The 25,047-nt window shown below is 38.5% G+C and overlaps 1 protein-coding gene across 1 annotated transcript in view; it reads right to left on the bottom strand.

The window, feature by feature from the left end:
• Nucleotides 1-1,484: 1,484 nt before the first annotated feature.
• Ecpas (Ecm29 proteasome adaptor and scaffold) overlaps nucleotides 1,485-25,047 on the bottom strand; it is a 118,146-nt gene continuing 94,583 nt past the window's right edge. Inside the window, exons 33-49 of the mRNA XM_051162553.1 lie at nucleotides 23,903-23,950; nucleotides 22,962-23,083; nucleotides 21,614-21,764; nucleotides 19,250-19,315; nucleotides 18,021-18,110; nucleotides 16,069-16,135; nucleotides 15,287-15,378; nucleotides 15,140-15,206; nucleotides 14,792-14,983; nucleotides 14,085-14,293; nucleotides 13,387-13,430; nucleotides 13,099-13,291; nucleotides 11,332-11,470; nucleotides 8,061-8,166; nucleotides 5,656-5,744; nucleotides 3,372-3,443; nucleotides 1,485-1,863 (exon numbers count right to left, since the gene is read on the bottom strand). Coding sequence (XP_051018510.1) covers nucleotides 1,724-1,863; nucleotides 3,372-3,443; nucleotides 5,656-5,744; nucleotides 8,061-8,166; nucleotides 11,332-11,470; nucleotides 13,099-13,291; nucleotides 13,387-13,430; nucleotides 14,085-14,293; nucleotides 14,792-14,983; nucleotides 15,140-15,206; nucleotides 15,287-15,378; nucleotides 16,069-16,135; nucleotides 18,021-18,110; nucleotides 19,250-19,315; nucleotides 21,614-21,764; nucleotides 22,962-23,083; nucleotides 23,903-23,950 — 1,887 coding nt within the window. The 3' untranslated portion in view covers nucleotides 1,485-1,723. The remainder of the gene's footprint in view (nucleotides 1,864-3,371; nucleotides 3,444-5,655; nucleotides 5,745-8,060; nucleotides 8,167-11,331; nucleotides 11,471-13,098; nucleotides 13,292-13,386; nucleotides 13,431-14,084; nucleotides 14,294-14,791; nucleotides 14,984-15,139; nucleotides 15,207-15,286; nucleotides 15,379-16,068; nucleotides 16,136-18,020; nucleotides 18,111-19,249; nucleotides 19,316-21,613; nucleotides 21,765-22,961; nucleotides 23,084-23,902; nucleotides 23,951-25,047) is intronic.

Raw genomic sequence — 25,047 nt, forward strand, 5'->3', positions numbered from 1 at the left:
CAATTCTACAACATCTTCTTTAAAATTCATGATGTTCTGCAAACTCACTACTACGGTCCAGTACCAGCAAAGGTGATACTGGATGAGCAATGAACATTTTAGTTGTAAAACCTTTTTCAGTCAGAAATGATCTCAAACATAGTAGAAGTTTAGGGACTATCAGTGGCAGTATTGTTCAAACTTGAACAGCAACCTAGTTGTGAATTAAGAAATGATTATAGTGAGTCTGAAGAACATTTACAACAGTGAGATACAGAGAGAGATGAAAGTGTATCAAACTTAGCAACTAAGTATTTCTTCACAAAATATTTACTTCAGTTAAAGATTTTACATTCAGGCACACACACACCAACACACACAGACACACACGCACACACAAGCACACACACACACGCACACACATATGCACGCACACACATTCTGAATCATGATGTAAAAAGTTATTTTTATTGTGAGTCACAGTTAAAAATATTTAAAATACACTGGTCTAGAGAATACCAAACTAATAAACATGGAGTTTTGACCAAAAATATTGAACACAGAGATTTTCCAGGTGATGATGTCATCAAGGAGACAGTACTGAATATATAAATCAAAGTTGTGCTCCAAAAAGACAAGCTTGAGTTTTTAGCTTACCACAAACACTTAAGTCAAAGCAACCCTGCACCCCTCAGCAGGTGCAGGAGCAGCAGAGAGCAGGGGAAAGACCCTGCCAGCAACAGTTTACTGGGAGTGGTATCATGCTAATTTCAGAAAGAACATTTAAAAAAGAGAAATTCCCAGACAGTTCACTAGAAGGCTTTCCATCTATCCTTCCAAGTCACACTGTATGCAATGCAGTAAGTAGTAGAAAATGTTAAGTTATTGTTAAAGTTTTGAGATTTTAAGTGATTAAAACCAAGGCAGTCTCTAAATTTTACTGTTGTTTTAGATTTTGGAAAGATACATAATCACAAATTAGGAAAGAACAGCCTTGTTCCAAACTATTTTCATCTTCTAGTAAAAGGACATCAATCAGAATTTTATGGAACCCAAATTATCTTCATCCTATAAACATGCTGAACAACTCTTTTCTAAAAAATTGACAACCTACGCACAGGAAATGTATAGCATCTGACTTTCAAGAATCCAGTTACATGAGTCAGGGTAGCTCTAGGGTAAGAACCGTGGTATGACACCCTACATGGACCTCCCTTTGGAATTTCTAAGATAGGGCAGGGTAAACACTGACTTGGTAGCAGATTGAGGAAAGCATCCAAGACAGGACATTAAACTCTGGGTCTGTGGTCTCTGCTCCAGCCTCAGAAAGGAAGCTATGTCATCCCAAATCCTGTTTCTTCAGGTGTGTAAGAAGTGGGGCTATACATCGAGTGACTTACAGGATCCCTGTCTGCAGTAAGTTTAGCACGGACATAGTTCTCAGATTTTAATCCAGCTTGCAGTAGTTTCAGTTCTTTTACCAATGATGGCTGCCAGACTTATTTACCATTACTTTTTGAAACCCAAGTTCTATTAAGCTCATTTAGCCCACATTCTTTAAAGACAAGTAAAATAAAGCTAATAAGGAGCAAAATTTAAGGCTTTTTATTTATTTATTTATTTCAGCCAAGGAATGATGCATGCTACAGAGTAATCTTTCCTTTCCCCCACTTGGTTTTTAAAGAACACCACCATTTCCAATCCCAGAAGAACATGGCACTTGTTTGTTTCTTCCCCTTCTCATTCATTCCAGACTTTCAAGTGTTTTCTTCAATACTGAGGCTTTCTCCTGCAGCTCAGGTCTATTGTCTGTCTCCATAGTAGCTAAAGACTCAATCAAGAGTCCTCTGCATTCTGCTGTCAAACTTTCCCACTGTTTAGCTTCTGAATGGAAAGAAAACAGAAAGAAAACCATTATAGAACAAGAAAGAAAGAAAGAAAGAAAGAAAGAAAGAAAGAAAGAAAGAAAGAAAGAAAGAAAGAAAGAAAGAGAAAAAAGCCCAAAACCTTTTCTTCATTTATCCTATCCCCCAAACAGCCACATAACAACTCTATAATTAAGAGAACAGCACATAACAATCACAGGTTGGACAGGTTTCTCAAATCCAGTTCCTGACAACAGCCTGAAAGCATGTCAGGGAGTTCTACCCTTCCCCCAGGATGGGTGAGACATGGGGAGATGAGCTATACACTACAGCAAAGAGGAAAGAACGAAGTATCAAGGGGCAGAAGCAAAAGCGTCATCTCAGCCACAACAAAAGGCTATTTATTTAATAAGGTACATGAAAAAAATCTTTAAAAGTTTCATAATTGTACAATTTAAGGAGGTAACAATTTATTACCTATTTCTTAAAAGAAAGCCCTAGAGAACCACATGCATATTGAAATTTTTAAAAAATAAGAAAGCTCAGCAAATCTTAACTTCATCTATAAGTACTGTTGTAGCAGGGTCTCATATAGTTCAAGCTGGCCTTGAACTCATCTTCTCGTCTCTGCCTCTCAAGGCTGGGATTACACACCTGTCCCACCACGTCCAGCTTCACGCAAGTAGTTTAACTTCACTTTTGTCACCTAGCACGTATTAATATCTACCTGGAAAACTAAGAATTCAGCCATATGGCTAAATGCCTAGGTTTTTTAGTTTTAACAACAACAAAAATCGATCACGTGATATTTACTAACACTAAGTCTAAAGAGCCCATAATAGGTTCTGCTAAGCAAAAAAGATGGAAAAATACAAACAGCAAATTCACAAGGTTGTGAAAAAAAATGTTTCATCTTCTGCACTATTAATTCATGGACTAGGAGACTAGGAGAAGGCGAAGGAGTGGAGGGAAAGGGTGAATGGCCTCTTTCTGAAACCATGGGGTGAAAGCTGTTTTTTTTTTTTCTACCGTTGACACAACACTGAATTTATAAGGTTCAGAGGGATGGGGGAAGGAGGGAAGGAGGGAGGGAGGGAGAGGGAGGGAGGGAAAGAGAGAGAGAGAGAGAAGAAATAGGACTAGAAACATGCTATTGCAAACATGGTGACTCAGACAGGTCGTTGATAAAGTGGCTTGGCCCTCTTCCTGCTGTGTCCTGTGATTTACACGCTGATTTACACGCACACCACAAGTCCACTCTATCACTGCCAGCCACTTCTTGTAGCTAACCAAGATTACGGCAGAACTCATGATAGAGACAAAACTGTATTACTTTGAGATGACTATAGCTTAGTAATTTGTTAGAAATATATAAACATAGAGAACAAAATTGAAACTCTTAAGAGTTAATGATTTTAGTTCTCTATTTTATACCATAGCAAGAACAGAAATAAAAAAATGTCTAAAGTGTATGCTATGAAGTATCCTGGATTTCTGGTGCTCTAATCAAATCCATGAAGCACTCACCTTCAAGTTTTTTAAGCAGTAATTCTATCACTGACAGAGCTTCTGTTCTCACAGATGAGTAGGTCTTATTTTCTAAGAAGAGAAACATACAATTCGTAAGTATGTCTTTTTTTTTTTTTTTTTTTTTTTCCTTTTTCAAGACATGGTGTAGTCCTGGCTGTCCTGGACTCACTTTGTAGACCAGGCTGGCCTCGAACTCACAGAGATCTGCCTGCCTCTGCCTCCCACAATGCTGAGATTAAAAGCATGCGTCACTGCACCAGCTCATAAGTATGTCTTCAGGACAGAACTTCTGAGATTAAATTAATGTTACTGAAAGAGAAAAAAGTTAAAACTCTGCGGATTTTATTTTGAAGTAGACTTCTGTTTGATAAATACTATCACGTACTTAAGTTACACTGTATGTGCACGTTTCGCTATTTTGAAGTACTACAGACAGCAGCCATTAATCCTAAGTGGTAATATTTAAAAGATCCAACTTAGATGTGGGAGATTCAAAAGATATCATCCCAAATGCACAGTCACCATCACGTCACACATAAGGCAGGTCTTCCGTTTACATTATCCTCCTAATTTTTCCAAAGATCATCATCTAGGGACACTTAGAAACCCGAAAAGACCACTTTGTTAGCTTCCAGTTCTATATCCACAAAAGCAAGCTACTTCCAAGAATTACAAGTAAAACAAGCTTTGTTGGTACATATTTTTTCACAAAAGGCATTGAATTTTTGGAGAAACTGTCTAATAAAACTTAATATGCATCCAAGTCCACGGCAGGGAAGGAAGTACTGCAAAAAACTGATAGTGGCCCACCAAAAGGACAGGGGAATCAGTTTGAAAGGACTTCAATTAGCCATGTTTAGGACAACTAAATAACAAATTAATTAATAAAAATAATCAGGTGCTGGAAGGATGGCTCAGCACGTAACCCTCTTGTAGAGGCCCAATGTTCAAGTCCCTACACTGGCAGTTCACAGCTGCTTGTAACTTCAGTTCTGGGGGACTGAACACCTCTGGCCTCTGTGGATACCAGTACTCACCTGTACATAGATACAATTAAAAATAAGTCCTAAAAATAATTAATTATAAAACAGTATGAGGTTGAGGAGGAGGCTATGAATCATTACCAGTTAATAATGAATAAATAATCTTTTTCAAAATGAACTAAAATAATATTAAATAAAACAATATTAATCAAATATACTTATAAAAATAAAAGCATTTATTTAAACAAAGTAATATAAAATAAAATTAAATTAACTAAATGGTTAACATGGAGAAAAGGCTAGAGTTACAAAAAAAATCATCATAGAAAAAAATCTGGCTAAGAGAAGACTCATCAATGCATACAAAATCTAAAAATTAAACTTTGAAGAGAAGTACGTTTACATGGTCTTACAGTTTCTTCTCATGAACTGTTTAATAGATACAGTTTTGAAGAGAATATTGTTTGAATAATCTTAAAGCATGTTCTCAAGCACTACCTATTATACATAAGGAAAAATAAGAATGATAATATAGAGAAAAAACAGCACTTGATTAGTTAAACAAAATTAACATTGGAAATAAGGAAAGCTGTGGACAAGGCATGCCTCTTGATTTAAGGAAAAATATATCATTAACATCAGAATTCAAGTCTAAGGAAATGTCAGACAAGAAAATGAGAGCGGAAAGAGGGAAAAACTTTATCTTTCAAAATCATGAGTGAAATGTAAGAGAAAGAAAGGCTAAAGGAGAGTACCAGGTGAAAAGAGACTATGAAGATATGACAATCATATTTTTTATATGTGGTCCTTGGCTGTATTTTTAATGGGGAACTAAAGGGGGTGTGAGATGTTACAAAAAATTACTGAAATTACAATAGGAATGAGAAAATATTTCTAAATAAATGGTTAATAATGACATAAAGGCACAATATAAAATTCTACTGTAATTCCAGATAAAACACCCTTGTTAGAGACATACGCACAGGAAGAGAACAGGTGGTAGTTCTAGAAGCGTAACTCCAGAAGTCTATTCCTTGACACTCCGCTCCCTGGTTTAGAATCAGGCTTACACCAAGCATGGTGATACCCGCTGTAACCCTAGCCACCTGGGAGACCGAGGCCATAAACCCAATCCCAAGTGAGGCAGCACAGAGAAGCCTGATTGAAACAGAAAGGGGTGAGGGCACAGCTGAGAGGTACAGTGCTTTGCAGGAAGGACTGGGCCTGATCACCAGGACCAAAAACAAAATAAGCAACAGAAAAACAAAGCAAACCTCATGTTCTGGTTACTTACTCACCTAAAGAATAAGTAATTGATTTGCAAGTTTCAAGAAGGATCTCAGACAGAGCTTCAGGATCTGCATGCTCTTCTTCCAGAAGCATTAACCTAAAAATACAAAAATATATACGATGCTACTCCGAACAGTTTAAAGCCTTCCTAGCATAACTCCTATCTGTATGCGTCACTTTATGTTACTTCAGATACTAGTCGTGTAAATTTACACAATAAACTACTACTCAGCAGCTTAAAAAAAACCCACAAACACCAAGAGGTGGTGGTGCATACCTTTAATCCCAGCACTTGGGAGGCAGAGGCAGACAGATCTCTGAGTTCAAGGCCAGCCTGGTCTACAGAGTCAGAGTTCCAGGACAACTAAAAATAACTGTCTCAAAAAACAAACAAACAAACAAAAGACATCATGAACTTTGCAGGCGGGTGGAACTAGAAAAATCATCCTGAATGAGCTAACCCTGCCCCAGAAAGGTAAGTATTGTATGTACTCACTTATAAGTGCATATTAGTAAGTGATAACCAAGCCACAGTCCACAGACCCAGGCAGGTTAGATCAACAGAAAAGGTCCAAGGGGGTGCATGGATCTCCCTGGGAGGGGAAAGAGACTTTACAAGCAGATTGGGAGGGGATGGGGATGGAAGGGGACAGGGACAAGTGTGGGAGAGATTGGGTGGAGAATGTGAGGAGAGACGGCTGGAACTGGGCGGGGGAGGGGGACTTGTGTGGTGGTGTGGAAACCTAGCACAGTAGAACCTCCTGGAATCTATGAAGGTAATGCTAATGAGGGCTCCTAGTAATGGGGGATATGGAGTCTCAACTGACCATCTCTTGTAGCCAAGTGAGGCTTCCAGTGGTGGACCTGGGTTACATTTAATTGAGCTGTTTACCAACGGGGTCCCATGGAAATCCCCCCCGCAAAAAAACAGGTGTTGCTAAGACAAAGGGTTGCTCTCTGCAAACTGACAGTAGGGCCTCACTGCCAAGGACAACACCCACACAACTCACTGAGCATGGAGAAGTTAGAGCTGGTGCCTACATGGAGGCTTCACCCCTACGTTCTAGTATCATTGGTGTGGGAAGGTATTTTGCTGTCTACCAAAAAAGAAACATGGACACCAGCCCAGCCACAAAACTTGTTACCTATAATCTGCCCTGTCTGCAAAATATGACAGGGCAATAGTGGCACAAACTTGTGTTAGTAGCCAACCAATGGCTGCCTTGACTTAAAGACAACTCCACAAGAAGGAACGCATGACGCAACGCTGTTTGGGTAACCAAGAACCAGAGATTTGACAGCCCTGAGACTGGTCTAAAAAATAAAAAAAAAAAAAAAAAAGGAAGTATCAAAGTGTCTCTAATACGGCTCCTAATGACACTCTGCTGTGCTCATAGACCAGTGCCTTATCTAGTCACCATCAGAGAGGCTTCCTCCAGCAGCAGATGGGAGCAAATGCAGAGACCCACAGGCAAACATTATGAGGAAAGAAAGTCTAAATGGGAGGTCTCCACCAAATCCTTCCCCTCAAAGCTCAGGAAATCCCTCAGGAGGAGGTGGAAAGACTGTTTAGAGCCAGAGAGGAGAACACCAGGAGAACAGGGACCCCGAGCCAATTTAAAGCAAGGCACATATGAGCTCACAGAGACTAAAGCAATAAGCACAGGGCCTACATGGATGTACAGCAGGTCTTCTGCATATGTATTATAGCTATTAGCTTAGTGTTTTATGGGACTCCAGACTGAACTCGTGTGATGGCTCTTGGAACTCTTTTCCTCCTACTGGACTGCTGTGTCCAACTCTGATAGGATAGTTTTTTCTTCATCTTATTATATTTTATTTTGCCATGTTTGGTTGTTACCTCTTAGAAGCTTGTTCTTTTCTACTGAAAGACATAAAGGGAGTGGATCAGACGGGAGGGGAAGTGGGGAGAAACTGGGAATGAGCAGAGGGAGAGGAAACTATAATCAGGATGTATTGTATGAGAAAGGAATCTATTTTCAAGAAAAAAAAGAAAGAAAGAAAAAGAGGAATGTGTAAATGTTAAGAATCCCATTCACGGCACATGCCCCTTGGACTAGTGTCCAGATATAAGTGAGTGGACTCTGGTGCGCCATATTTGACCACGTCCCCTGGATGGGGAGGCCTGGTGGCACTCAGAGGAAGGATAGCAGGTTACCAAGAAGAGACTTGATACCCTATGAGCATATACAGGGGGAGGAGATCCCCCTCAGTCACAGTCATAGGGGAGGGGAGTAAGGGGAAAATGGGAGGGAAGGGAGGAATGGGAGGATACAAGGGATGGGATAACCATTGAGATGTAATATGAATAAATTAATAAAATATATATTAAAAGAAAGAATTCCATTCAATAGGGAAATAAAATAAAAACCTGAATCATGAAGCAAATTACCCCTGGAAAAATGCGTTCATTGACTGGAGGACACCTAGCTGCACTTTCCATGTACTGAGTCTCAGCCGTTCACACATCAGTTTGCACATCTCCTGACGATAACAACCTGAGAAGATGACAAAGTGGGACAGAGGAGGAAGTATGTAAAGAGGTGAGGAACAATAGAGGGAGAGAAAAAAGAATGCAGCATTAAAAGAAACACAAAAGTGGAATAATATGAGGGACAAAAAATTGCCTTTAATTAAAGGCATGGGATTTCCCCCAAACCCTTAGCATTACTTTTTATCTAGTTTCAAAGCAAATTTCCTTGATCAGAACCCCTAAATAAATACACACATAAAAGCACATCTGTTCTAATGCTTTGCTCTTAAGGTATCTTGTCCTCCACAGAGCAGGAAAGGCAGCTTCGCTACACTCCTCTTCCTTTGCAAATTCCCTTAATAAAACCAGAAAGTGCAGAGCCCTTGAGTACCCTCTGGAGTCCTCAGTAGGTTTGTTTATCAATAGTCTTTTATCATAAGCTAGTCCCAATCACAAGTGTCACCATCACTATACAATTAATATTATACTAATAGATAGGTGTATAAACTCAACGAAAATTAAAAAATAAAAGTTGGTTTTAAATGCGTAAAACAAGGCTTTCCCAACTTCTCACACTACAATGTGACGTCACCTTCAACAGGTTGGGCCACAGTCATAGGTATCCGAGGATATGTGACCAAGGAGCCATAAGTTGGATACCTACTATAAAGTTTAATAAGGTTTAAATATAAAGCATGAGAGGAGGGATAAAAATTCTACCCTGAGATCATTTCATAATATTTGTCTTCCTATTTACAAGAGACAAAAATCAGAGCGTATAGCTGACACTGTGAGGTTTGAGAAGCGAGCGCACAACCCTGACATCCTTTTTTTTCCCTTTTAAAATTTATTCAGATTACATCTAAATTTTTATCCCCTTGCTTGTCTCCTCCCGTTCCTCCCTCCCTCCCTCTTTCACCCTATTCCCCTCCCCTAGGTCTGTGATGGAGGAGGACTCCTCCCCCACTATATGGTCACAGCCTATCAAGTCTCATCTTGGTAGCCTACCTATTCTTTCTCTGAATGCCACCAGGCCTCCCCACCAAGGTGGTAAATATGGGGCACCAGAGTTCATGTCAGAGTCAGTCCCTGCTCTCCACACGACTGAGGATAATGTCCTGTCCCTTCGCTAGATCTGAGTAGGGGTTCAATATTTACTGCATGTATTGGTTTTGGTTGGTGCAGTAGCTTGAGCAGACCCCCTGGGTCCAGATCGACCATCACGATGTTCTTCTTGTAGATTTCTAGGACCCTCTGGATCCTTCTATTTCCCTATTCTCCCATATTTATCTCACCTAGAGTCCCAATAGAAGGTCCCTGCACCTATCCCAATCTCCTGGTAAGTGAAGACTTTCAGGGGACATCCCTGTTGTGTTAACACTGACATTCTTAAGGAAAATGCCTTCAGTAAACAAATGTACATCTCTATATCTTCTGTTAAACTCTTTTGCATGTGATCTTATCTTTATTATGGAATTCCCTACTTTTCACACTAGTTATCAAGTAAGAGTTAATCATGCTAATGGTGTCACACAATCCAACTTCTACTGTAGTCCATAAAGCTACTCACAAATTGATACGTTTCTTTTGAGAAATTATTTTGTGTTGTTACATTTGATTTTTTAAAATGCATTTATTTATTCACTTTACATCCTAGCTGTAGCCCTTTGTTCCTCTTCTCCTAGGAAATTCTTCATTTGTTACACAAAGAATGATGGGCTCAAAGAAAATCTTGTGTCTGAGTTTATATATACAAAAATAATACAAAGATTGTCATTGGTGCACAGTGTAGTTCCCAAGACAAGACAAACTTAAATAGCATCTGCCAAATTTAAGGCCTTGTCAATGAACTATAACTACAACTTGAACCAATAATCATGACTTACTATTTAGTCCTTTGTATGTTTAATTCTGAAAATGTCATGACTTCCTCAATAAAATAGCTATTACTTGCTTACTAAAGACTTGATAGCAGGACCCCGCTCAAACTAAGGCACCAGCCAAGAACAATACAGGAGGTAAACTTTAAACCCCTTCCCAGATCTAGCCAATGGTCACAATATTCTCCACAGTTGAGTGGAGAGTGTGATATGGCTTTCTCACATACTATGGTGCCTCACATTTGACCATGTCCCCTGGAGGGGGAGACCTGGTGGCACTCAGAGGAAGGACAGCAGGTAGCCAAGAAGAGACTTGATACCCTATGAGAATATATAGGGGGAGGTAATCCCCCTCAGGAACAGTCATAGGGGAGGGGAATAATGGGAAAAGGGGGGGGGGGGGAGGAATGGGAGGATACAAGGGATGGGATAAACATTGAGATGTAACAAGAATAAATTAATAATAAATAAATAAATAAATAAATAAATAAATAAAATAGCTTTGAATAAAAAAAAAAAAAGACTTGATAGCAAGGCCAGTGATTCTGAGAGGAAGGAACTCTAATATTGTGGGTTTCTCAGAAAAGAGAACATAAAAAAGAGTAGCAAAATTTTTTTATAATCAAACTATCTATATAAAACGCCTTATGGTTGTTATGAACTCAATTGTATACTTCCAACACTCTTATATTGTACTAGAAGGCATAATATTTAAAGAAATCATATGGGTGGATCCTAATCCAGTCCCCTTACAGAGGGAAGACAGGAAAAGCAACCACTCACAAGCTAAAGAAAGAAATCTCTGAAGAAACCAACCCTACCAACAAACTGATCTTGGAACTTCTACCCACCAGAACTGGAGGGGGACTGGGGGAGTTTTTTTGTTTAAGCCATCTATTCTTTGATACTTTTGTTTTAAAGACTTATTTTTATCTTATTTATTTTGTGTATGAGTGCCCTGTCAGCATGCTTATCGGTGTACCACATGGATGCCTGGAGCCCTCAGACATCCTAGACCAGGAGTTACAGATAGTTGTGAGCCAACTAAACTCATCAGGTCCTCTGGAAGTGCAGCCAGTGAGTGTACTTAAATGTTAACTGCCTCTCTCGCTCCCTGTGATACTTTCTTACAATACAGTGATCCATGTACTTATTTGCTGATGAAAGAGTAAAATGGATTTAGGATAATTCCCACTATTAATATTCAGACTATATAAGGAATATTGTTACTCTGCCACACAGACAATCTGTGCTCTTCCTAAGTGACATCTGGTTACAGTACTTCCACAGACTTGTGTCGCAGTGCTTACGTTGGGTTTCTGGGTTCCTGGGCCACGCTTTGCCCAGGCTCTCAAAGGCACCCAGCAGAGACTCCACCTGCAGCTCTCTTTCTTTCTCATTTTCATCTTCAGCTTTGGTGGTCCGGACTCCCATGCTTTCAAGTGAGTTCTAGGATATACCAAAGAAAACAAAAGAAAAGAAAATTCTAAATTCTCTTCTTCAAAGTTATAGTTATACTATTAAAACAAGCAATGTATAGGAGATATTGACTAGTAACTGAATGCTGAGTTCTCTACCATAAATTCTTCCATTTGTATTAAAATTATACATTTTTAATAAATTAGAGAAATTTGTAAATGAAAGCCAAAAAATACAGTATATGTAACATTTTTAGTATAACCTAGAAAGACCTGTATTTGGACCAAGAGAATTAAAGATGGAGAGAAGTTGGCAATGTTCCAAACACAAATTCTTGAAAAACTGGTAAAGAGGCCAGAAGTCTCCAAAACCCACAGAAATACCCAAGACAGGCTTATTACTGAAAGAAAGCAATTATATGAAGTAGGAGCACCACAAAAGATAAGAACATTTAAAATATTTCATACTTTAAAAATAAGTAGATCAGGACAGGCATAGCGGCACATGCCTATAATCCCAGCATTTGGCAGGCAGAGACAAGTGGAACTCAGTGAGTTCAAAGCCAGCCTAGTCTATAGAGCTACATGTCCTGAGTTCCAGGACAGCCAGCACTACATAATAGAAAGAGCTGTCTCAGAAAAACAAAACAAATAAAAAGACCAACAACATCCTTCTCTCCTTATGATGCCCACTTCATTTGACCACGTCCCCTGAATGGGGAGGCCTGGTGGCACTCAGAGGAAGGATAGCAGGCTACCAAGAAGAGACTTGATACCCTATGAGCATATACAGGGGGAGGAAATCCTCCTCAGCCGCAGTCATAGGGGAGGGGAGTAAGGGGAAAATGGGAGGGAGGGAGGAATGGGAGGATACAAGGGAGAGGATAACCATTGAGATGTAATATGAATAAATTAATAAAATAAAATTTTTAAAGAATGAGTACACTGGTTTCCAAATTCAGCCAGTTATTTTTTTTTTCCCAGGCAAAAATGTCCCCAGGACGATGCAGAGGTGAACTGTACAACACACAGTGTTCCTTGTCTTCACCCTAAATGACTATTGGCATACCCACATCCTAGCAAGGTAAAGTTTGCTATGGCAGAGGCTATTCACCACATAGGTACTCTCTACCTTCTCCTAATACTGGAAAAGAATGTCCACATGAAAAATTACATTTCCTGGCCTCATCTGCTGCCAGTGGGCTATGTGATTAACTGCTGGCCAATGGAACATGAGTCAAAGTGATACGTTTCCATTTCCAGAACTTTTGAGAAAAATTATGTGCTCACTATGACCCTCACTTCACCTCCTCTGTCATCTGCCTAGGATAGACCATGAGAATAATATATAAGAAACAGGAGAGCCAGGCCTGGTGGCGCACGCCTGTAACCCCAGCCCTCAGGGAGGCAGAGGCAGGCGGGTCTCTGTGAGTTCCAGGCCAGTCTGGTCTACAAAGGAAGTCTAGGACAGCCAAAGCTTTAAAAAAAAAAAAATCCTTGCAGACTTTATAGGGTTTGAGGTTTCTAACTATCAAGCCTCTATCTTATTTGAGGCCACAAAATTTTAGGATTTTTCTGCTTTTACAGCTAAACTTGGCCTAATAAAAGAATGCATACCCAGGACAGATGAAAACCTAGGATGATATAGGTAGCCATTACCTTCTTGATGAGGGGTATGACAATGTCAGAAAACTCCTGGAATCTGTCTTCTTTGGTGGCTTTCAAAACATCAGCTGCACAGCTGATTGCTACAATCTTATATTTGAGGTTCTCTTTGCAACATTCCTTCAAGACGGCCTGAAGAATTTCGTTTATGGTGGGCTGATTGGGCACAGACTTTTCCAACTCTGTACTATGGAGCCACACAAAAACATCAGAATCATTACAAAAAGCTACAGCTTTAAGCTTCATTTTAAGAAATGATATGTTCATTAAAAGAACATTTACCTGCAAGCTGTCACCACACAGGCAATGGCTTTTAGTAATTCTTCCTGGTAAGTTAAAAATGAAAAAATACTATTAAACCACATGCCATATTCTCTCTGGTAAGACTATAATCACCCCATGAGTATTTTATAACCATAACAAACACTAACATATAGCTTACTTTTAATGCACTTATGCACATTACTCTGCCCAAAACAAGATCACAGTCAATTCAGTATTATGTCCACAAAACTGTGGTGGCCACTAATGACCTTTACAAAACAAAGTGCAGATTGCCTCAATCTCATGTTCCTCATGGAATGCTCACTATACATATTTTTCTATAGCCCTTCTGTAAAAAGTTTCCAATTCTCAAACCCTAGCAATGGGTATCTTTGATGTGAAGATTAAGAAGCTGCTCAGTATACTCACATATGGCCAATTCTGACTCTGCGGAAGGTCAGTATGCACAAAATAGTGACTTGGCTTAAGAGGTAAGTTGTAAAGCCGAATGTGTAAAATACAGCAAGCTCTAGTATTACTATGCTTTATTCAAGAGCATGTGAGACATACTTTGATATAAAATGTCATAGACAATCAGGCATAGTCTTCCACTAGCTAGAAATCCTAGCTGCAAAAATAATACAAAGTCACATAAAATCAGATCCCTCTTCTCCAGTCAATGCAGTCCCACCTCTTCAGCATGAATGGTCCTTTACCTTTCCTGCCCATGTTCTTCCAGCCAGGCCTTGCACCAACGCACTCAGGATCATTCCCAGATAAGGAGGTACAAGAGAGGTTGTTTGTTTTGCAATTGACGCCATAGCAATTGCACCCTGGGCTTTCATCTTCCAAGACTGCGATTGTAAAGCCTTCTGGGTAATAGTTATCAACTCCTGCAGGTATAATCGAATACCTCCAAAAGAGCCTACATTGAAAAAGAAAAAGAAACAAAAGCTAAAAAACAACTCTTAAGTGACAAGAAAAAATTTAAGAGATTGTTTTTAAATGGGAGTCAGTGCCATTCATCTAAAGCAGTGGCTGTCAACTAATAAAAGACAGCACCTAGGAGAGACAAGTGTGTGAGTAGTAAGATTTCTTTTTGTAATTCAGGAATTCATGAACTTGGAATGTTATCTTAAAAGATCGTCATCACTACAGCTCTCAATAATACTCTAAGGCCACATAAAATCACAATCAAACTCACCAACCTAAGCAAAGGTCTCCTTTGCTTAGACACAGTTTACATTCTCTCACACAGACAGTAAGTGGCACTTTGCACTTTGCAAACATGGAAATTAGGATGTGCTCAAACTGTGACAGATATTCTTCATGTCATTGGGAGAGTTATGAATAGACAACATGAGTCAAAACTTCCAGCTGTGTTCTTAGGAAACACATCTATTTGCAGCCACCATTTACTAACCAGGTACATTTTCCTGCCACACTTCAGTCCACAAATTACACTCTTCTTTTTCAGATTTCTCCTCATCAGCAATTTCATGCATGCCTAGAAATGCCAAGGGCAGCACTTCTTTGGCATGGTTCTTCAATACATCAGGGCTGTATCTTCCAATTGCATGAATAGTCAAAGCACAAGAGGTCTTGTAGATAGGTTCTCAGGAGAAGAAACCAAAATTTTGTTAGCATTTAAACTTTTTTCAGGGTGTGATCTAAATAAACCAATTTTAAAATTTTCTAACAAAACAGTGTACTGTTTATTTGGTTACTATCTAATTTTAAAATGATATTAAAAAAAAAAAAAGAATGGTACCTTCTTTCTCCATGTACCAGCTATTGAGCTTCTGTAGCAATTTTTCAGTGCTGCTATCCCGAGAAGTCTGAAAAAAACAGCAATCCTAGTCATTTCTTTACAATTACCAGAGTTGTACTTAACTGAATAAGAATAAATTCAACTCACCCGAACTAAATGGCCCATGGCAAATGCACAGGATTTCTGAATTACACTGTTTCGATCTGTCAGACCACTAAGCAAAGCACTCATAAGTTTACCTACAGAAATAATTTAACACAAAAACAATAGTGTGGTTGGCCAAACACTATGTTATGCTCCCAGTACGAAAACCCCATAATCTTAAGATCAATCATTTTTACTATGGTAGTTTAGATCTTCTGAATATTATTTGTAGTATTTACTTCCTTTCTCTCATTTGATTTAAAAGTTAAAAATTAACTTCTGCCCAAAATATTGTGAAAAAGGTACAAAAATGAGAGCTACATACAGAAACCTCACCTAACAGCCTATATAGAAGAGAAACTAACTTATACAAAGTTAGCTATAAACAGTAAAAAAAAATTTAAAAGTTCGGCATAATGAAAGACACTTTTATGTCCTTATGCCACTGACAAACTTACTTGTGAGACAATAAAAAATTGCTAACAAAATGACTGAGTCAGAGGTTTGAGTGGAGACAAAGCAAACAAACATATTCAGATAATTTTCCTCTCAAAACTTTGAAATAGCAATGCGTGGTAGTACACAACTTAATCCCAGCACTTGGGAGGCAGAGGCAGGTGGATCTCTGTGAGCTGGAGGCCAGCCTGGTCTATAGAGAGAGTTCCAGAACAATCAAGACTACACAGAGAAATCTTATCTCAAAAACCCACAAACAAACTCTGAAATAAATACAGCCGTAACACATGGGGCATGCACGGCCCTACCCCACACATATGGAAACTCACCTGAGTAAGGTGTTAGGTCCCGGGGACACTGAGTAGTTAAAGACACGATGACACTGGCACAGCCTCCCTTAAGGTCACAAAAACAAAGGTCTAAATTTGGTGCCACAATGCTCTATCAAACTACTTCTTTTAGGCACCAGCAATTTAAAGAAAAAATACATGAAGTCGAATAGCTCTTCTGGGATTCAATATAGAAAAAGGGAAAACATTTCCAACTAGTTATAGAGATTATTGTTTTAGGAGTAAGAACTTAAAAAACTGTGAATAAGAAAAATAATAAATATAACTCTCAGGAATAACATGTGTCATCACAAACAACTATATTAACTATATTTCCATTTCTAGAAAATTTCAAAACAATTTTATGTGTACAAAGAGAAAAATGGCACTTTATTTAATAGCTCTTTAAAATATGAAAGGTCAGACATGCCTTATATGACTGAAATAAATGATGTGCTGCTGTAAGCAGGGCATCACACCCTGAGAACAGTGAACAGAACACACATGTGGAAAACACACTGGAGCAAAGCACACAGATACATCAACAGCTTGACTCTTCAAACTCTTTAGCACTTCCATCCTTTCTCGTTTTCTCTCGCTTGACCTCACGGATTATATTCCAATTGTGTTATTTAGCATATTCCCTGTACATATATGTAGGCTAAACCAAGTAAAAGTTCAATTATTTTTAACTTTTGCCTGATTTATATGTTAATTAGAATTGAAGTATTAATCTTATCATAAGAAGAAATAAATTATTTGTTTCTTTTAAAATGAGACAAAGTTGGGTGCCATAACACACACAATCCCAGCACTGCCAAATCTGAGGCAGGAAGGCAGTGTGGGGACACCTCAATAAAGGTATTTGGTTTAAAACAAAATAATTTAACAGTAGGAAAAAAACAAGCAGATGAAAGGGGTATCTGACCTTTTTAAGATTCTTTAAAAAAAAAAAAGCCAGATATTTTTCTATCCAAACACTTATTGACTCTTACATTAAAACATCTAATCACTGCCTAAAATAATTACTCCTTAACAGATGAACGAGCTTCTCCACTAACGGGTAATAACTGAAAATCCAAGAGCACTAACATGGTAACCAGAAACAATTCTACTAACAAGAGCAAGACAAGCAGAAATAGACAGCATGAAAGCATGACAGCATACAAACATGATGCTTGTAATCTCTGTACTAGGAAATACAGGCAGAAGGATCAAAAGCTCAGTCATCCTCACATATATAGAAGTTTGAGACTAGACTAGGCTATAGGAGACCTTGACTCAAATAAATAAATACTTCAAATCAGTCACACATTTAAAGTTACTCACATAACCACAGAAACAAAATATTTAACATTCATTATGTTTTATAGAAACATTACCTTTTAAACATGATGGTCACTTTTTTTAGTTACTAAAGATATATACTTCCTCCTATAAAAATACACTTCTATGTACTAGGATAGCTATGTACTAGATGGCTCAGTAGGTAAAGTACCTCCTGTGCAAGCATCTAGACCTGGGATCACATCAGCATCCACATAAAAATCCAGGTGGAGGCAGGGAGAGCTAGATCCCCAGAGCTTGATGACAGCCAGCCTAGGCAATCAGTGAGCACCTGGTTCAGTGAGAGACTATCTCCAAAAATGATGTGGAAAGCAATAGTGGAAGATACCCAAGTAAAAATAAAGATACCTTTGGCCTACACACACACACACGCATGCGCACACACACACACACGCGCGCACACACACATTATTGGGTGTGGTAACATATGCCTACAATATATCTCCCAATATTAGGAAGCTAAGATAGGAATACTACCCTGAGTTTGAGGCCAGTCTATGCTATGTGAGTTGAAGGCCAGCAATGAACACACTACAGTGACTTGTCTTTAAGCGCGTGTGTGCACGCACACGTGTACACACACACACACACACACACTTTCTTACCTTAGTTCCAAGACCTACACCACTTCTGATGAGTTCACATAACCTAGGCACTAGCTCACCCAGCACCGAAACATCAAGATATTGCAGGCACTTTGAGAAATAATAGAAATAAATGTAAGCTTGAGCAAATAATTAAGTCAGTACCATATCTTCATTTTAAAACTATCTATGTCAAATAAACCCACTGGATTCAACAGAAAGTTGAAAAGTCACTGATTTGATTTTGCTCTGATTGAATTAAACTACCACAGTACTACAAAGAGAAAATCTACTAATGGTTTAACATTAAAAATAAAATAAAAATAATGAAAAAGATTACTTTACTAAAGGAGGAAACAATTGATTACCTCTTTCAATCTCCCTCTGTCAAGCTATATCTAGTATAAATGCCTAGATTAAAACTGTCCTTCCATAGTAGTCTAGCCTACTAGACCCCAAATAAGTCAATTTCTTAGGTGACTTCACCACAGCTTGTTATATTTTTTAAAGCACAATCACACACTTTATTTTTTATTAATATTCCCAATGATGTTTTCTCAGTACTCCTATCATTTGCTCCAATAATAGAACCAAGACATAAGAGTCTTAGACTGAATATTGGTGGCAGTCCCCTGAAGACACAAAACTGCCACGTTTGTGATCTGCTTAGCAAACAACTTCCGGAAGCTTGTCAGCTCTTGATCACCACCGCAGGAAGTACCCAAAAGGTGACTCTGCCAAGACTTCAGAACCTGAAAGCACCAACTCTTCACTACCTATGTTTCTGACATCTGAAACACATCACTCTTGTTCAGTTCCTGTCACCCACCTTCTGTGCTGCCTATCTCATTAAAATACCTCTGAGCTTACACCTTCCTGTCCTTTGCAAAGAAATTTCTCAAGCAAAAGTAGGCAAAAAGTAATGATAATCATCATCATCATCAAATAAATAAATAGCTCATCTCTGAACCTTTCCAAAATAAATAAACCAAAGACAAATAGATACAGAGTTATAGATAGATCTCTTAATATGTTGTTTACCATGTAACACAAATTTGGACTAATTCTGCCATTCAGAAAATTTTACTCCTATTAGAAATTTTAAAATGTTCATAAATAGGTACAACTGCAATCACAGTATTTTGCCAGTTCATCCCCTTCAGTCTGTCTCCTGTTATATAGCATGAAGCCTGTGGAGAACTGCACTTTGGAGAACCAAATGAGCTTTTCTGCTGCATGTGGAAACTCACCATGTTGATTGTCTCCATCATGGGAGAGGACTTGGCGGCACTGAGTCGAGCACTGTCCATTGCAGCCTAAAAAGCACAAACTCAAGCCACTCAGGATTTTCAACTAGTCATGAATTAGCCACACAAACTCTAAGGGGTCTTATTTTCAAACTAAAGGCTTTTAAATAATAATGAAATCAGATGAAAGCCTAATGCTAATTTCTTCTGACCTCACTTAACAATTTAACTGTAAAATTAACACCTCCTTAAAGGTCAGAAATTCAGACAACAGTTAGAAATAAACAAAATATGACAGCTGGTGGTGGCACCCCTCACTAGTACTCTGTATGTGCAACACTGACAAGGCCCTGGGATCAATCCCTCATCCTATACAAAAAAAATTAAGCAATGATTCATTTATTGAAAAACATACTATGACCCTAAGCAAGTCAATCAGCCTTTGGGTCTTGGTTTCTCTCTCTATTTAAAAAGAGGATATACTGAATTTCTACATAATATTTAAAAAGTTGTCTAAGAAAAAAACAAAAACTGTGTATGTGTATAATACATTTAATTTAACTTTATAATGTGAATTTTCATCTACAATGATATTTTGATCAAAATTACCCTAGGGAAAGATTATTACTATTCATAGAAAAGACATGCCAAAGTGATTTGCTGAGTCTTGCAAAGCATAGATAAAATTTCATGTCCCCTAAATCTTAATACTAGTAAACACTTTATATGAGGTGGCAAATCTACTACTGAAAGAGGAAAGAATGATGAATAAAGAAACAACAGTACTAATAGGCAAACAAAACAAGTAATTTATTAGATTATGCAAATGAATTAAATAGTGGAACTGGAGAAATGGCTTATGGGTTAAGAGCACTGGCTGTTCTTCCAGAGGACCCAGGTTCAATTCCCAGCGCCCACATGGCAGTTCACAACTGTGTATAACTTCAATTGCTGAGGATCTGACACCCTCACACCAATACACATAAAATTAAAATTAAGTATTTTTTAAGTTACAAAAGAGTCAAATAGTGCACTGAGAGAAAACATTAACATTACATATTATACAGGCCAGGTAGTCCTACAAACATGAATATAAAAAGAAAAGAAAGTCAAGAAAATACTAGGCATAAAATAGAAACACAATTCACAGAAATATATAAATGGCAAAAAGGAGTTAAGAATTACAAGTTTAGCTGTTGTTGTTTTCTTTTATGTATAAAGGGAGACATGTGCAACTGAATTGTGCATGCCCATAAAGGCCAGAAAGCTATGAAATGCCTCACCTGGGTACTGAGAATCGAATTCCACTACTCTACAAGACTAGCTAACTGCTATGATACCTCTCTAGATCCAAAAGTTTGGAATTTAGCTCAATGGATATAGTGCTTCAAGCACAAGGTCTGGGTTTTGGAGGGGTGGAGGAGGCGTAGGGGAGGGGTAGGGGAGGGGGCGATGAGCAGGCTGGAGCTAGGAGAGTATAAAAAGATAGTGGATGACGTATGTAAAAGAAATATTCAAAATATAACAATAAGGCTCTTGCTTGTAAGACTAATGTAGTTCAATTATATTCAATTAAATACAATTATGATAAATTATTCAATGTTATCAAAGATATAGAGGAAAAGAGGGGTTATAATCTTTAATGATGTAAAGGCCTCCCCACAAAAATAGTCACCTGACTTCAGTATGAATGAATTCAAAAGAATGAAATGAAATAGATACATACACTATAACCCATTAAATTTAAAAAAAAAAAGGTTACAGAACAATAATCAAAATCTGATTTTGTTTTTATTGAATATTTGAGGCTTTGTAGCTTTTAACTATAAAGGAATTTTTTAAAGCCCTAGGAAACAGTAATGGGGACTTCTATGATTACTTTCTATCCTTCCAGGTTTATTTCATTTCTCCTCAATAAATATATAATATACAATCTTTAAAAAAATAACTGATCAAAGACAAAGCAGAGCAATTTTTTACTGAAATCTATGTATAAATATTTAGACACTTTGTAGATGGTTAGGTATAGATCCAGCCCCTAAAAATATAAAAATAGGGCTGGAGAGATGGCTCAGCTGTTAAAAGTTAGGCTCACAACCAAAAAATAAATAAAAATAATTTTTAGACTGTTAAAATTAAGTTAATAAGTTGTCAATTTTGATTAACGAAAGCATGTAAGATGGACAGGCCTTTCCCACTAGGGGAAAAAAATTCTAAAGTACAAACAAACAAGGAAACCCCACTGCAAGTAGTGATTAAGAGTAAAAGCATCATCAGTTACCAGAGTTTTTCTTCGACACTGCATGGGTCTTTAACAGTGATCATACCTCATCAATACTTAGCAATGCACTTCTGCTATCAACTCACCTTTTCTTGTTCTGTAGCCCGGAGACTCAGATAATTGAGAACCTGAGGCTCCAGCACACTTAAGGATTCTAGCAGTGCTGGGATGAGTTTGGGTGCATGTGGTTTCAACATGGCTCCTGCACTTTTGCTGATCTTCACAAGGGTGTTAATGCTAGACACACAGAAAACAACAACTGAGTCCTTGTACCAAAACTAAGACACCTACAACCTAACCATGAGAATGCTCAGCAGTTGCACTCAAGTAAATACTCATATGGCTCAAACCTGGTCCTAACAACTGGGAGGTGGGGTTTCTGATTATGACTGAACCCAGGGTCTCTTATCTCCTCTCACTTAAAAAAAAATTACAGATATTTTTAAGCAGGCACATATAAAATATGGAGAGGCTCAAAAAAATCATAGTTTGTTGGAATCCAAATTCAGAGTTCAAAGTCTATCCATTAGCATCTTTAAACTGAAATTTATTGTTATTGTTGTTGTTTGAGACAAGGGTTTCATTATGTACAGCACTGGCTGACCTAGAACCTGCTACGTAGACCAGGCCGGTCTTGAACTCACAGAGTTCTGATGGCCTTTACCCACACCCAGCTTAATTCTTAAAACTCTTTAGCAGTCCCAAACTTTCTCTTTTACTCTCACTTGACCTCACTGATTATATTCCAATTGAGTTATTTAACATAGCCCCTATATATATATAGGCTAAATCAAGTAATGGTTCAATTATTTTAAAAATAGGCTTATGCCAGTAATCCAAGCATTTTGATGTATGAGGCTGGAGGATCACTAGTTTGAGGCTAGAGTGAGCTACATGGGTAGACTCTGCCTCCAAAACAACCAAGGCTCTTTCATAAGCAATGTTGAATATATCCCATCCCACCACATCAGGATGCACATCCTGCTGTGTCATTTTACCCTATGAGAGTCATCACTGTGGCCAGGTTTGGACGGCCTGAACCATCATTAAATTCCACATTTGCCTTTCAGCTATTAGATTTAGAAGCCATTAATGATCACCATATAGATTAGTTTACAGAGGACGGTTGATTATATCCAATAAGCAAGCCCCTTAAAGACCTGTGGCACAACAGGAAGGTGTGCTTGCTAAGAAAAGGGGCCAATGACAATAGGATAATATGTAGTCCAAGACGTTAGCTGAGATCAAGGTCTCCGTGAAATACGAGCATAAAAATACTGACTCTCATTTCTTCCTAAATGCTCAGGTTACCTCAATAGATTCTCCTCAGTCCATTTTCCATATTTTAAAGATCTAACATTCAAGAAAACACATGTTCTACAGACTGGCTAGAAACTAACTACTTCCAGTACATTCACTTCAACCAAACCACACCTGAGGGCTCGGACTTCCGTCACAGGACTCATCATTCCTTTGTCCAGAAGGCAGGGCAGGAGGACAGCAATGGTTCTCTGGCCAGCTGCTCCTTTGGCAGGGTCACACATTTTCACACAAACCTCACATACAAAGAGCAGGGACATTAGTGAAGCTGGCCTCTCAACTATTAAAGCATTTCTCTGACAAAGTGCTTTCCATGTCACTATCAGGAATAAAAAAACGAGTGAGTCTACTTTCTATGTACTATGAGGGTTGGAGGGAAATAATGGAATGACCAGTTACTGAGTTCTAAGCAGAAAATCTGATAATATATTTTATTCTCTAACTTTTTACTCTCTGAATTGTATAATAAGAACCAAAGGAGCTGCAGGTGTGATGAAAAATGTATATGAAAGCACTTTTTAACAGTGGTCTGTGTATAACCGTCTTCACCAATACAGGTGGCAGGACAATATTCTGGCAAAGAACACAAACCTAGACATGAGAGGCACCAGGATTTAAAACGCACTTTTACTACTCAGTAATGTGATTGAAGATAAGGCTCAAGCAATTAGAATGTAAATTACAAAATTAAGTCCAAGTGGCAGACTACTTAGTTTCAAAAAGCTTGCCAGCCTCATACATTTAGGAAGGATGCTGAAAGACACATATGGCTTCATGTGGTGTGCAATGTGTTCCTCAGGGTCAGAGGAAAACCTCACAGCTCATGTAGAGGCCTGCAGAAGCTCATCATTTACAGAAACTGAGAGTATAAGGTGTTTTCAAGATTCACTAAGCATAATGTAATGGGACCCACTTTCTTATTCACTCTTAAAAGCAGTAAACTACACAAGAAGCTGATTACAAGCCAACATTATCTCAGATGGGGTCGGGGGGGGCACTGTCCAATCTACGGTGAGCCCTGCCCTGCTCTATCTCACTGAGAGGAATATTCTCACCTTGCTCAGAGTTTTCAGAGCTAGTTCTGCTGCTTTCCGTACAGACTCCTAAAAGTGAAGGGGGGGGGGGGCGGGAAAAAGCCTGGCATTATACATATTAGACAACATTCATTCCCCAACTCTATGTATAATTAACTACCTTGGATCCTAATACAAAATAGTGAAACATAACTTCCAATTACAGACTTAAATATATGTTGCTCTGTTAAGCTCTTTATCCATTGCGGATCTCATTCATTCATATATACATATATGATCTATTTTTGGCCATATAAAAAGATAGCTACTACCAACAGTCTAAAAATTCAACGTATTATAAAATACATAAAAATCTGTGAAGATTCTAAAAGAATTAGAATTTTCTAATGAATAAATAAAGCAATAAGCCTAGTGGTCTAATTTTAAGGCTATCAAAAAAGTTTAAAATTTAGATAGTCCATCTTTAGATCCTTTAGTTTAGATCCAACTTTAGTTGCATTTTTTTTGTAGATTAATTAATTAATTTTATATCCCGATAGGAATTTTCCCTCCCTCCTTTCCTCCCGAGCCCTCCCTCTTAGCCTCCCCTCATGTGCCCCATGCCCCCTCCCTTTCTTCTCAGAGTAAGGAAGACTTCCCACAGGTGCCAACCCGCTTTGGCATACTAAGTATTAAGCGCAACTTCTCCTATCGAGGCTAGGCAAGGCCATCCAGTTGGGGAAAGGGACCCAAAGGCAGGCAACAAGAGTCCGAGTCAGCGCCAGCTCCTGCTGTTGGAGGTCCCACATGAGGGCCAAGCTGTACATCTGTCACATACATATGTGTGAGGCCTTGATCTGTCCCATGGATGCTCTCTGGTTGGTAGTTCAGTCTCTGTGAGCCCCTTGGGGTCCAAGTTAGTTGACTTTTGATTATTCTCAAAGGTTTATGTGCTGGGTCCCAAGAGAGCACTACTAGAATCTTAGAGATAGGGGAAGTAAGTCTAGACCACTAAGAGCAAGGCCTTGACGAAGATTATGGAGCCTCAGACTCTGTCTCCTTCTCTTTGCTCTTTACTCCAAGTAAATGTTTTCTTCCACTTTAGACTCTGACCGTGACAAACTGCCTTGTCATAGGCCCAAACAACAGAGTCCATCTGATAATAACTTATAAAATAGCTAAGATAA

Source organism: Acomys russatus, chromosome 2, assembly GCF_903995435.1.
Source record: "Acomys russatus chromosome 2, mAcoRus1.1, whole genome shotgun sequence".
Classification (NCBI taxonomy): domain Eukaryota; kingdom Metazoa; phylum Chordata; class Mammalia; order Rodentia; family Muridae; genus Acomys; species Acomys russatus.